The sequence below is a fragment of the Ambystoma mexicanum genome, chromosome 5p (genome assembly GCF_040938575.1).
Source record: "Ambystoma mexicanum isolate Mex_15411 chromosome 5p, UKY_AmexF1_1, whole genome shotgun sequence".
NCBI lineage: Eukaryota > Metazoa > Chordata > Amphibia > Caudata > Ambystomatidae > Ambystoma > Ambystoma mexicanum.
The window spans coordinates 33,398,090-33,411,660 of record NC_090930.1 but is presented as its reverse complement, the minus strand read 5'-3'; the positions used below and the strand labels follow the sequence as shown (position 1 = coordinate 33,411,660).

Here is a 13,571-nt window from a genome sequence, read left to right as displayed (position 1 = left end):
TCGACGCAGCAAGCAAGCAAGGGGTCCCTTAGTCCTGGGAAGGGGACTTGGCGCCCCCAGACCAGCAAAAGTGGACTCCATCCTAATATCGGATGGTGAGGAGACAAAACTGAGATATGCAATGTTTCAGGACCCAAATCTCCTAGCCATGCCAATAACTAAGCTCAGAAATTATCTCAGAGAAAGACCCTCCAGTGAAATTACAAACAAAAAAAAACAAAAAAAAACAAAAAAAAAACAAAAAAAAACAAGCAACTAAACGAAAAGCTAAACGGCTCCAGAGCCTTTTTAAGGAACATTAAAACACCACTTTGTGAAGAGCTGGTGCATCTGGCAAAGAAACCGATGAGAGAAATGAAACTAAATTATTTGCCCAAAGAATAGGCCTCATTAGAAATTGTCCCAAACAGTGAGATCAATAATGAATCAGCCATTGAAACGGACTTGGAATCTAATGCAGGCCCGAGTGATCTTATTGAGATCATTTAACAAAACAAAGGAAGAACTGTGGGAGAATATCAGCCCGTCCGACTGGCAAGCCATGGACAATCGAATCCACATCCAAGGAACAAAAAGGGAAGAACTATCATCGAAAGAAACAAATTGGACAAATCTGAAAAAAAGGGTGAAATAATTTAATATTTACCCACAGGTGAAACCAGCAGCGGGTAAAGAAGTAAAGATGACGGATTTTCTCAGACAACTGGAAGACAGAAGAAGACCGAGATCAAAAGCCTGAGTATTAACATCAAGGGTGCCCCTAAGGAATGATAAAGAGCATCAAAAGGAAGACAAAAATCCCAGATCTCTTAACGAGATTGGAAGACAGAAGATAATCAAGACCACCGATCCGAGTAGAAACACCACGTGTGACTACCAGGAACAATAAAGGACGACATGGTAACAAAAAATTCAATGGTCGACGAAAATTAAGAGTACAAATGGAACAAAAAACCTGTCCGTCAAACCTACAAACTAAAACTGGAAAGATTGTTGAAAGACAACAAGAGGATACTTCTGAACAGAAAAAACCTGATGTCCCTACTCAATCAGCTCTCATCGTCATGGAAGATCTCACCTGAAGACATTGTAATTGTCGAATTTATTGATGAAAAAAGGACTGATGCGATCGGAATCAATCTAAGATCGCAGAGAGTAAAAGACATGGTGATGAAAGCAAAGGACAAGTTGGCAGATTTAGGCTTTAGGCTCAGTGAACCAGAGGCCTCAGATGGGAGGCGACGCGAAAGTGACCCTTTACGATCTAGAAAAGAGCAAACTGAACATAAAATGAAACCAGTAGAGAAAGTACTCTAAGGGAGAGTTTAAAATACAGGGCCAGTAATAACCACCGATCCAAGGAAGTCTGTCAACACAGTCCAGACCCTCAAATCAAGAGCAAGGGTCAATTGAAGCCTTGTGACAACACATTGTCAAAATTAAGGTTTACTGTTGACAACTCCAGGTCGAACGGCAAACAACCAAGGCTAGGGGACATGAAACGACCATATTGCGAAAGCGGTCTACGAACACCTAATATCAGGACAAAAAAAAAAAGAAAAGAAGAGGCAATAGACTACTACGGACGGAGCTGAAAGAAAATCTCTCCTGGCCTCATGGAATACCAGGGGATCCGCCGGCCACCTCTATTCCGGAGAAAGCTACTTTCTAGAGAACTTTGAATACATTTCTCTGCAGGAATCCTGGATAAGATCAATCCCTGTGTGTGAGGGATATCAAGTGTTTATGAACCCAGCCAGAAAAGGGCCACAGGGTAGACCTTGTGCTGGTCTTTTGACACTGGTGAAAGGTGACAGTGATCTACAGGTGTTGGAACACCAGTTTCCAAACCCATATGGCCAGGTGTTAAAATTGGTGAAAAATAAGGGACCACAGGAGATCAATTTAATAATAACACGTACTAGAGTACAAAGCTCTGATAAGATTGTACTCCTTACTTCGAATCAAATTACTTTTTAGGGAGTAAAAAAGTAATTCGCTCTGCCGATAGAGATACTCTGTGCATATTAAAAGATGTTCTTTTCCCTTAAAATTCCTCTTAAGATGGGGCAGTATTATTATTAAAGTTCCTTCTTATGACACTGCTCTGGTGGTCACCAATTAGAAAATATCAGTGGAGCTTTGTGGGTAGAAGCAGAATGTATGCTCCCATATGCTCATTTCCTGTTTATGTTGGGCACATTTTCCTGTTTATAGCGAGTAAAAATGGGTGGCATGCAAGCCTCTTAGCTGTAAGGCTGGTTCTGAGTGGGTGTCGTCACTGCTCTGTTCCCAGGCAAATGTAATGTGGACAGTAAGCAGAGGCAATGGGATTACAATCACCATATTCTGTTGTGCAGCTATTCAGATGAATTATCATACTTAAACAAATGAGTCATGTTTTCCTGGTCCTTAAACTACTTCATTAAAGTGGCACATAAAGTCCTATTGGCATGTTTCCTTACTTTCCTTTTAGCTCCCAGTATTCAATTTGCAAATACTGTACCCAGTCTGAATTTTTTGCCAGCCACATCAGTTATTTGGGCCCTGTTTTCTGGGCCCAGCGCCCGTGGGCTGCAGTCCCTTCCCCGGCATCAATTTCTCCGGCCTTCCTTCCATCCCACCTCCCAGCCCACCCACCAACACTGATTGGTCCACTCCAGGCCCAAGTTTGAGCCCAACAAAGCGCCTGCACCGCGTTGGGGCTTCCTATTGAATTTGCAGCAGGTGAGCATTGCCGCTAGTGACCCTCCTAGGGCTCTTTATATTTGGGCCCTGTTTTCTGGCCCAAGCGCCCGTGTGCAGCCTCTCCTGCAGCCTCCTCCCCAGCATCCATTCCTGGCAACCAAACTTCCTGGTTCCTCCCATCTGCCCGCCCCCGACACACGATTGGTGGGTCCTCTTCGTCATAACTATCCCTCCGAGGGCAGCCCTCTGCCTAGCAGTCCCTGCGGCTAAGGTCCCCAAGGCAAAGGGCGGCTCCTACATTGGGAGCTCCAAGGTGTGGCAGCAGTTATTCGCAGGGGAAGCCAGTGGCCAGCATTCAACCAGCAACAACCAAGACCAGTAAGGTAGGAGTGGTCTAGTTGGGGAGTAGAACAATTACTCTACCCTGGAAGCCAAACCACTTTTGAGATCTATCTAAAACACCTTGATAATAATTAACACCTCTGCTGCGTCCTCAACATCACAATATTAAACTTAAGCGTGTCCAGTACAACACCCATTTGACCTGTTAGGCGTAGGCCTCTCTCCCACTATACAGGATTCTCAAATTATCTGCGTTTCATTTTGTAATCATTGGTCACCCGTGTCTCAAATCTAGCTGTGTTTAGTATTGTAATCACTGGTTCACTTTTGTCTGAAACCTAATTGTGTTTAGTGTAGTAATCATTTGGTCACCCGTGTCTCAAACCAAACTGTGTTCAGCACTGCACCCATCTGATCTGTCAGGCATAGGCCTTTTTCCCACTATGCGGGACGCTCAAATCTGACAGGTGCCCTATTTTAAATTGCATTGTTGATTGTGGGCCTCTCTCCCACTATATGGGACGCTCATATATGACTGACCAACTCACATCTAGAGAGCATCACTGTGGAGTGAGACAGATAATTGGATGATTATTGTGGAGTGATACTGTGATTAGGTGCTCACGCCTCATAAAATGACACAGTGATTGTTATTTACGCCCATTAGGCCAATTGTATAGTTACTAGCCATACTTCCTAACCCCACATAGTTGGCTTGCCGCAGTGATCCTCGAACAGGGAGACGTACATTAATGACAGCCACTGATAACACCCAACAATATAAACCTAACAAACCTCCCCTACCTTACTCAAGACAGCGACTGAACAAGTCAGCAAAACGAGCTGACAAGACCACCTACATGAGCCCAAACTTGTAGCGGACAATTCCCTACACCCAGTACTACACCACAAGACAGCTGGACCAAAGCAAAAATCAACTCGGCATCAACAAACAATATAAAGACCAAAACAACTCAACCTCAAAATGCAGCGCAAAAGACTTGGACCGAGGGAAAGAAAGAGCAGAAAGAACAAACACACCACAACTGCAGAACACTCGCCCACAGACAGGAACGACAACTGAACCAACGCTGAGAGAAGAGACAAATCCCTCTACTAACGCCATACCTCCCAAACAACCAGTCAACAGAACGCACCACCCCAATGCGATAATCAGCAACAGCAGACAACCAAACAACCACGCAGAAGAACGGACAGCGCTAGAAATAACAAAAACATAAATCGGCGCAATAACGCCTTACATCACCAAAACAAGAGGAACTTCCACTCGACACCCATAATTCTTGGAAGAACCTGATGAAAACAAAATCCCAAGACTGAACCTAGAAGAACTTTTTCGACGACACAGACGCACCTGTACCAATGCCTCAACTAGAGATCGACCTGAAAGGAAACCAACACCGATCAGAAGGCGACCCCTACAATAAAGCCCAAACCAAACTACACTGCAATCTAATAAACGCAAGATCCATGTCAGAACACTCAGAGATCTTTGACCTTCTCTGCGACAAGTACAAAATCACATTCCAAAGCTGTCTCCCAACCAACTTCAAATGCCTTCAGGTAAACAGGAAAAATAAAAAAGGAGGACTCGCAATAGCATTCAAAGAACACCTGAAAATAAAAACAGACAACCCTCTCAACATCATCAACTGTGAAACCATAGTCAAACACCTATCAGCGAACCCAAAAACCAACCTCACATTCATTGTGGTGTATAGACCAACATACGATGTAACCTCCGTAGATAACTTCATAGACGCAATCACCAACATAGCCATCAAGCACGAACATCTAATTATCCTCGGGGACTTCAACATCTGGTTTGAAAAATGTCACGCCAACTCCCAAAACTCACTGATTGGACAGCTTACAACCAGAAGCTACGACAGCTGGTCAAAGGGGCAACACACTCGGCAGGACACACCCTTGACGCAATCTTCCCCAAGGAAAAAAACTTACCACAGCACCACCGATACAAATACTGTGGAGCGACCATCTCATCATCCCATCATCCCGTTTGTAATCAGACTTCCAACTCAAGTCTGCATCCAGCCCCCCAAACTCGCAACCACCACAAAAAGAAACATCTTCCAAATCCAACAATGACAGGAAATCGCCCTCCTCCAGCTGTCCCAGCACGTGCTGGAGGGTGACCATCCGGAACTTCTGTGCCTTGATGTACTTGTTCAGTCGTCGCAGGTCTAGGATGGGTCACCACCCTCCTGTCTTCTTTTTCACGAGGAAGTACCTTGAGTATACTCCCGAGCCTCTTTGGGACGAGCTCGATGGCACCTTTGTTGAGCATTGCTCTTACCTCCAACAGTAGTTGAGGGATGTGTTTTTCTTTCCTGGCCATGGGAGGAATGCGGGGGCACTTTTTTAGAAATTCGAGCGCGTGCCCCTGGGCCAGGGCGTCCAGCACCCAACGGTCGGTCGAGATGGACCACCACACGCTGACGAACTTCGCCAGCCGGCCTCCCGCCAGGGTGCTTCGGTGGGGGTCCGACGCCACGGTCGGTTCAATCTTGCTTGGAAGACGCCTTGGTCTCCCTGGCAATGATGGCGGGATCCACCCGACTGGCCTCGTCCTCTATAGGCTTCCTGCGACGAGGAGCGGGCCGCTTGGCGGTATGTAGAGGAGCCACCGCTGAATCCCTTGCAGGCACCCTGCTTGCCTCCGGAGCTCCGAAAGGATGACCTTTGTCACTTGAGAACTCCCAGGGCCTTAGCGGTCTCCGTGTCCGCCTTGATGGCTTGGAGGGACTCACCCACTGTTTTCCCAAACAGGTTGTTCCCGTCGAACGGCATGTCCAAAACCTTGGCTTGTACGTCCTGGCGAAAATCAGTTGCCTTGAACCACCCTCGTCGTCTGAGGCAAACGCCGTTGCCTAGCTGGCGGAAAACCGGTGTCGGCAATGTCCGTTGCCACAGTTATGGCGTGGTCCGATGCCACCTCACATTCTTACAAGATCTCCAGAGCCTCAGCCCTCTTGTCGTCCGGTAGGAAGTGGAACAGGGGGGGCGATCTTGTACCACAACTCCCTGTCATAGCGGGCCATGATCGCAAGGGCGTTGGCCGCCTTAATCGTTGTTGCCGCCAACGAGATAACTCGTCCCATTGCATCCAGCTTCTTTCCTTCGCCGTCCAGCGGGGAAGTGGATGCTGAGGCCGATGCCCCCCCCCGCTTTCTTCTTGGCCGCCGCTGAGACGACAGAGTCAGGGGTCGGTTGCGCCCTAAGGCACAAAGGTGCCGCATCGGGGACCCGGTACTTCTTCTCGTACCGATCCCTCTTGGCAGGCGTCGTAGATGGGTTCTTGAGAAGGGCGAGACCCTCGTCCCAGATGTCATCCAGCAGAGGCACGGCGAGGACTGTCTTCCTCTTGGCCTCGCGCCGTTGGTAAAGGAAACCCTTCTTCTCTTCGGGGCAGAGCTGAAAAAGCTCAGATGCCCTGGCGATCATAGCGTGGAAAGACCCAATCTCGTCGGGCGGGGAGGCCCAGGCTGGAGGCGATGGGAGCTCCGTCCCATCATCGCCGTCATCCGTACCAGTCGTGGCAGTGTCCGTTCCTGTGTCATCCTCAGGTACGGGGGCCGTGGGGGCTGAGCAGGCCGCGAGGGCTGAAAAGGCGGGGCTGGTTGGGTCCATCTTCTCTTGTTTGGGGGAATTCCCGGCGGGCCTGGCTCTTGCTCCTCCGTCGGGCCTGGTTCCGGCTCCTCCGTAGTGGTAGGGGCAATCTCGTCCTTATCTCCGAACATAAGGATTGTATTGCCAACGAAATGGCCGCTGAGTTGTCCTGCGACTCCGGAAGCGACGGGTGCGACCGTTGACTAGGAACCTCGCCGGCACCACCGTCGCTCTCCTCATCCCCTTCGTTGGGACCCCTCCCGTGGGACCAGGCCTTTTCGACGCCCTCGTCAAGGCCCTCCAAGAATTCAACCAGTTCCTCCTCTGGGGCTGTGTCCGTGTCCACAATGGCCACCGGCTTCCCCCCCCCCTCTTTTTCCACCGGGGTCTTCACGGGGGTCTTCTCGATGGGCTGAAAGAGGCGTCCCTCCGTGGTGGCAGGGAAACTCTGGGCCCCTGAGGTCGCCTCCACTGGTGTAGCCTCCTCAGGCTGTGCCAGGGCCGCCGCGACTTCCACGATAGAGGCCTTGGCCGGGTGAATCAAGGCCTTCACCACCTTCTGCGGGCCTGTGGCCTTCACCTTGGGGGGAGGGTCACCGCCTCGGCCCCCCTCGGCTGGATCCTTCGAGATCAACCGGGCCTCTCCAGAAGCTTTGCTGGGTTCTTGGCCTTCCTCTTCCCTGAGGCAGAGGGTTGGCTCGTGGTTGATGGCGCTGGAGAGGATGCGCCCTGCCGAGGAGCCCAACCCGTTCGGCGCTCCCGGTGCCCGCGGACTTGCAGTGCTTTACCTTCTGTTGGTCCCCCGTCACCGGGGCGCCCTCACAGGACTTAGAAGACCGCTCGGACTTCTTCTCACCTGACGGGCTCTTTCATTCCAGCCAGCTGGAGAGACGAAGGTGTCGGTCCCTGATGGTCCATTCCGACATGTTCCTGCAAAACGCACAGTCCTTCTCCATGTGCGTTTTGCCCTCATGAAGGCAGTAGACACATTTCGAGTGCTCGTCCTCCTTGAACACATTCTGCAGCTGGCATCCAGGGCAAACCCTGAACAGCTTTTCCGGGCATCGAGCTTCCTTTCTCCTGGGCCATGTCCGGGTAGGCAGCAGAAACATCTGGACTCCTCCAAGAAGCGTAACTCGATGAAAACTTCACCCTTGAGGGGGCGTAGAAAATCTGAAACGGTTCCCCGTTGATCGGATGTAGACACGGTGGAGCTTGAGGCTCTATTTGACTGAAAAATGAGAAATCTCTTTGAAAAAGCACGAAAACGCAGCAAAAAAGCTCGAGAGCTAAACACGAGGACTCCCAACACTTGAGGGTGCGGTAAAAATTTGAGGATGGCTGCCAGAGGCGGGGCTTAGGGAGAGGGCAGTCATTGGCTTGGGGGCAGTATGACCCAGAGACCAGTGATTGGAGACAGATCAGAAACGAAACTGATACTGAGATACTGATTTTTTCTTTACCAAGGATTCCCGGCCTGACGACGGGGAATATTCATGAGCATGTGAATCCATGCCAGACCCCCATGCTGGAGAAATGGTGCACCCCACTACTAAGCACCATGAAAAAGGACAAGAAGATGGAGCTGGAATGGAAGAAAGAATACAACCCAGACAAAAAATACTGTTCCAGAAACAAATCTGCGCATACAAAAAGGAAATACAAAAAGGTGAAGAGAAGGCATGACAGAATCACCAATGCCACCAACGCACAAAAAGAAATGTTCAACATCAAAGAAATGAGAAACCCACCAGGCTCCGACAACACCCCAAGCCCCTCAGAGAAACTCCTCAATGACCTGGCAGACCACTTCAAGAACAAAATCAACGACATCCAGCAAATCATACGAAACAGACCAACCAACCATATCATATCATTCAACCAACCGGACCTAAAACAGAGCCACAGCACAAACTGCAAAACTTTCCTGAAGTAACAGCGGAGGCATTCTTCTTGCTGGTAAAACACAGCAAGAAAGCCATGGATCCCTGCCCCCCTGACATCTACAATTCAATCCTCGCACAAGGAACACCATCAGAATATTACAGAAACCTCCTAAATCTCTCACCAGCAACAGGAACTGTACCGAGAAGCTTCAAATCAGCATACATCAAACTGCTTTTAAAAAACACAAGCGGCGATGTAGAAGACCTCTCCAAATACAGGCCGATTTCAAACATTCCCTCCCCCAGCAAAACTCCTTGAAGCCTACGTATACAAATTGACCAAAGAACAAGTAGAAAAACACCACCTGCTAGACCAAGCACAAGTCTGTTTTAGACCCGCAAGAGGAACAGAAACAGCACTATTATCCATCTGGAGCGACCTAAAAACAAACGCGGACTCCAACACAACCTCAGCCCTTATTCTGCTCAACCTCTCTGCAGCCTTCGACACAGTTAGCCATGACACCCTAACCAAAAGACTAGAAGACAGGCATAACGGACATGGCAAAACAAAAGAGTTGATGGCTGGAAGGTTTAGAATAAATCTTGACCTCTGGCATTGCTCTGGGCAACCCTCCAGACCATCGTTCTTCGCCTGCCAAGCCATTACAAAAGGGGAAAAACCATATGCAAATCAGGCTTGGTCCCACCCCCAAAGGGGTAGTCCAGCCCGAACTGCTAGGTCACATCCCTTTTGCACGAGACCTAAAACATCCCCAGACATGTTTCAGCCTTGTTGGGCGTCATCAGTGAGGAGTAGCTTGGGTCTCTAGGCCCAGCAGGCAAGGGACCCACGTCTGGGCATACCCTTCCCACTTGGGGTGACAATAGCAAAACAAAAGAGTTGATGGCTGGAAGGTTTAGAATAAATCTTGACCTCTGGCATTGCTCTGGGCAATAACGGACATGGCACTACTCTGGATTAAAGATTAAAGCAAACAAGCACCCCTTGTTGCCTTTATTATTTATTTATTGTTATTTTTCTGTTTCTCCTCTGCTTCGCACTTTCCACGTCTCCCCCATTCCATGCACTTTTCCCCTCCCCCTCTCCCATGCACTTGCGCGTTCTCAATGTCACTGGGCCTAGTAAGATCGCTTTTTAGTTCTCCCCTTTTCCCCTCCCTTGCCTTGTTGCGCTCTGAAACACTTGTGTACGAGCGAGATAGAAATAAAATATCAATTCCTAGCAGACAGAACAGAAACCGTATGGATAAAACCCTTCAAATCCACCCCATGAGTTAACAACTGTGGAGTACCATAAGGGTCCTCACTATCACCACTGTACTTCAACATCTAGCAGACTCCAGTAATCAATCTTCAAAAAATACAAAATGACATGCTACAACTATGCAGATGACACTCAAATCATCCACAAACTCAAGGACACTCAAGCCGATCACTCAACCCTAATCGAGTGCCTAAAAGAAGTCTTTAACTGGATGAATGCAAACAACTTGAAAATCAACCCAGGAAAGACAGAAATCATGATTATATCCAAAAACCAAGAGAACACCACCTACATTCTGTGGCCAACAGAAACAGGAACCGCACCAACACCATCTAAGGTAGTAAAAAAATAAACAGGAGTCCTGATGGACAACACCCTAACCTTAGAACCACAAATTAACGCAATAATCAAGAAATGCTTCATCCTCCTTTACACAGCAAGAAGAATCTTACCTTTCCTCTCCTTCACCCACAGAACAGTCACAATCATCGCCCTCATCATGTCAAGAATCTACTATGCAAACAGCCTCTATCTCGGGATACTAGAATACCTCCTGAAGAAATTACAACAGACCCAAAATACAGCAGCCAGACTGCTCCTTAAACTATCCAAAAGACCACATCACTCCAGCCCTACAAACACTGCACTGGCTCTCAGTCGAGCATCGCATCACCTTCAAAACAATGTGGATAACACGCAGGGCATTCAGCAGGCAAGGAGCTAAATTCCTACAAAAGAAAATCTATAAGCCAACGAGACTCCTCAGATCAAGCAACGAAATCCACCTGGAACAAAATCCATACCTTAAGAAAAAACTTGGAGGCTCCTCCTTCTCCCACTTAGCCGAAAAACCTTGGGCATCCCGAAAGAAATAAGAAACACCAAAGATCACCTTAATACTAAAAACCTGGCTCTTCAACATCGCAGATTCAAACTGAAAAAGCAAAACTACTCAAAGGGAAACACAAACGAAAAGGATGACAAAATTCAGGATGACATGGACAACATCCAGAACCGACTAAAGAAACTCTTACTACAACAAGAGAGACGATGCTAGGTCAAATAGGACACCAGTGACACCCATGAGGACAGAAATCTGCATCCCTAGCCAACAACCTCACCCGCTCCTTAATTGCTACCAGGTATCATACTTGTATACAGTTGTGTGAACGTTAGCACTTGCCACACTTGAACTAAGCTGCCACGCTTCGAAGGGGCTGTGGGCGGTAGCACGCATGAGCAACTGAATAAGATGATGAAGGCCGACCAGCCGCCACATACGGATGGAGTAGCCTTGGCGAACCAATGCCATACACCGACTGGATTAGGAATGCTCTCTGGGCCAGATTTGAAAGGATGCACAAACACCTGCCTACCCGCATACAGACAGGTGTTACATAGGTGGCCGGTGCCAAACTTAGGCAAGGTTATGAATATGAGTGGATGCCATGTATGAAAGGACTGAGTGGCGGACGGCCCCAGATCTGGCCAAATAGTGATTGCAAAAATCGGCCAAGGCTGGAGCGAGGGTGGCAATGTGGTCCTTGATGGTTCTGGAGGTGCAGGGGAGCATCCGTTTCGACAACACTTTCATAGATCGGACTTGAGAACAGGAGTACCGGAAAGAAAAAATGGACTCTTTATAGAATCAGAGATAATCATCCAAGTAAAAATGCAGAGACTGAAAATCCCATTAATGAAATGGAACTGTATTAATGTGTTGAAGAGAAGCATAAAATCTACACAAAGGGAGAGAAACAAAACTGGAACATTGCTACTTTGGGAAAAGGTGAAAATAACCCAGAGTCCCAGAAGCACAAATTGGAACACACTAGAGAGATAATCGTGCACCAAAGACGAGAGGGGTCCCTAGGCTAGACAGTATACCTAGATGACAGGAGAAGGAAAAGTTAAATCACAACTGTAAAGAAATCTCAAGTCTCAGAGGAAAAGGCAGTACATCAGAAATCTCAGAATCCTATAGAAAAGAGAAAAGGATTCCAACCAGAACCAAGCAACCATTAATAAAAGGAGATTGAAAGATCATCAATCCTTTGAGGGAGATGCAACTAATACACAGGATCAAGGGAGAATATTTGAGAATTGCATACTAATCATGAAAAGAAAAAAAAGATAATACCAGTGCAGAAGCACAACCAACAGGAGAAGGAAGTCATTCTCCTAGCCTTAGTTGATTATCAAAGTGGTAGGGTCAATTAGGTTAGCTTTAGACGGCAGATTATTTTCTTTGGACATTTATCTACGACTGACAAGCACATAGCTAGCTACATAGGAGCCAGGTCTCTCCTTCCAAACGCAGAGCTGAATCTTATGACTGATCAATGGTATCAACAAAGCACTGCTACAAGTTCCTTAACATTAGAGCTCCTTCATGTTATTACTGCCTTATCAGAAGAGAAACCTCTGATAAGCATATTTAGGTGTATTGCTAGGTGCACAGAAATATGGATGACAAAGATAGTCTGCTACAGAGTTCAACTATGCTTTTACTTGCCAAAACAACGCTCTGATTGGGAAATAGTGGGCCGTGCAAATACATTCTGAAAAGTCATATACTTATATATCCAAGTCAGTATAGGACTTCATGGACCGTGAATGTACCTTTTTAGCCAGGTGAGTGAGTGGCTTTGTCCCAGAAAGGTCAGTGAACCAGTTGTTGATGGCGCTCTGGGAACGTGCTGTTACCAGCCAGAAGTTATCTTTCTGGTTCACCTGTGGTTTCCTTCGTCCAGTGTCCGGAAGTGTGTTACAGCGGAGTTTCTCTGTGATGATTGTGCTGAAATTTGAACTGATCTGAAAACAAAGTAGGGGGAGATGGTTATGTTCCTTTAGAAGCAAAACAGCACTCCGGTTTAGGGTACTTCTAATCTGCACCCAACACGCCACAGGTTTCGTATTTGCCTTTCCCTATTACAATCCTCCCTCTCAGTTTTCTACAAGGAGTCACACGCTGCAAAGACAACAGATATGTCAGAAAGGTAATATCAGACCACTTGACATTACCTGGACTCCCAGAGTACAAGCACAGAATTAAGAACAAACAAGGAGACAGTGATGCTAAAATAAGAAGCTCACCTTGGCTGGATTAAAGTTGACATTTTTGGCACTTCCATGTTCATCTCCCGTAATTGCTGGTTGATTTGCAAATCCTTGCTTTACATTGACGGCCGTCAACTCATCCTGAAATAGACAACATGTTAATGCAAGGAGGTTGCCAACCAAACGTACCAGGTAGGTCATCTAATCAACCGTATATATTCATCAAAGTCCACAAAACCTATTACACTGGACAGGAAATAGATAACTACATTAATACATTTTTGCAACTGCCCCATTAGTTGGTGGGTTTGCAATCTACAAGTGTAAACTTGGAGCATTTACTCCCAAGAGCACTTCATCCAATAATTTAAACAGGTGGCAGTTTGCTTGACGAATTGGACAAGTATGAGGGTTACCTTAAAAGGAATTAAAAGTAATGAGGGTTCCCCAACTTGGCCAGGAAAGGGGTCCGAGGAAATTGTGATTAAACAACAAATTTGAGGTCACCGAGCATAACCAGTCTAGAAAAGGCCTGTGTCAGCCTATTCCGTTATATGAACATGCCATTTGTCCATCTGTAAGAACCTCCGAAAAGGTGCTAAATGCAGCACCACTTCAGCCTCAATGGCTGCGCTCATGTTTGCTGTCATTGAGGT

The 13,571-nt window shown here is 47.3% G+C and overlaps 1 protein-coding gene across 5 annotated transcripts in view; it reads right to left on the bottom strand.

Moving 5' to 3' along the window:
* Window positions 1–13,571, bottom strand: part of MED12 (mediator complex subunit 12) — a 1,704,158-nt gene that overhangs the window by 1,578,856 nt on the left and 111,731 nt on the right. For all 5 annotated transcript variants that reach the window (XM_069612388.1, XM_069612385.1, XM_069612387.1 and 2 more), the window contains exons 2-3: window positions 12,952–13,056; window positions 12,478–12,669 (exon numbers count right to left, since the gene is read on the bottom strand). In XM_069612388.1, the coding sequence (XP_069468489.1) occupies window positions 12,478–12,669; window positions 12,952–13,056 (297 nt within the window). The remainder of the gene's footprint in view (window positions 1–12,477; window positions 12,670–12,951; window positions 13,057–13,571) is intronic.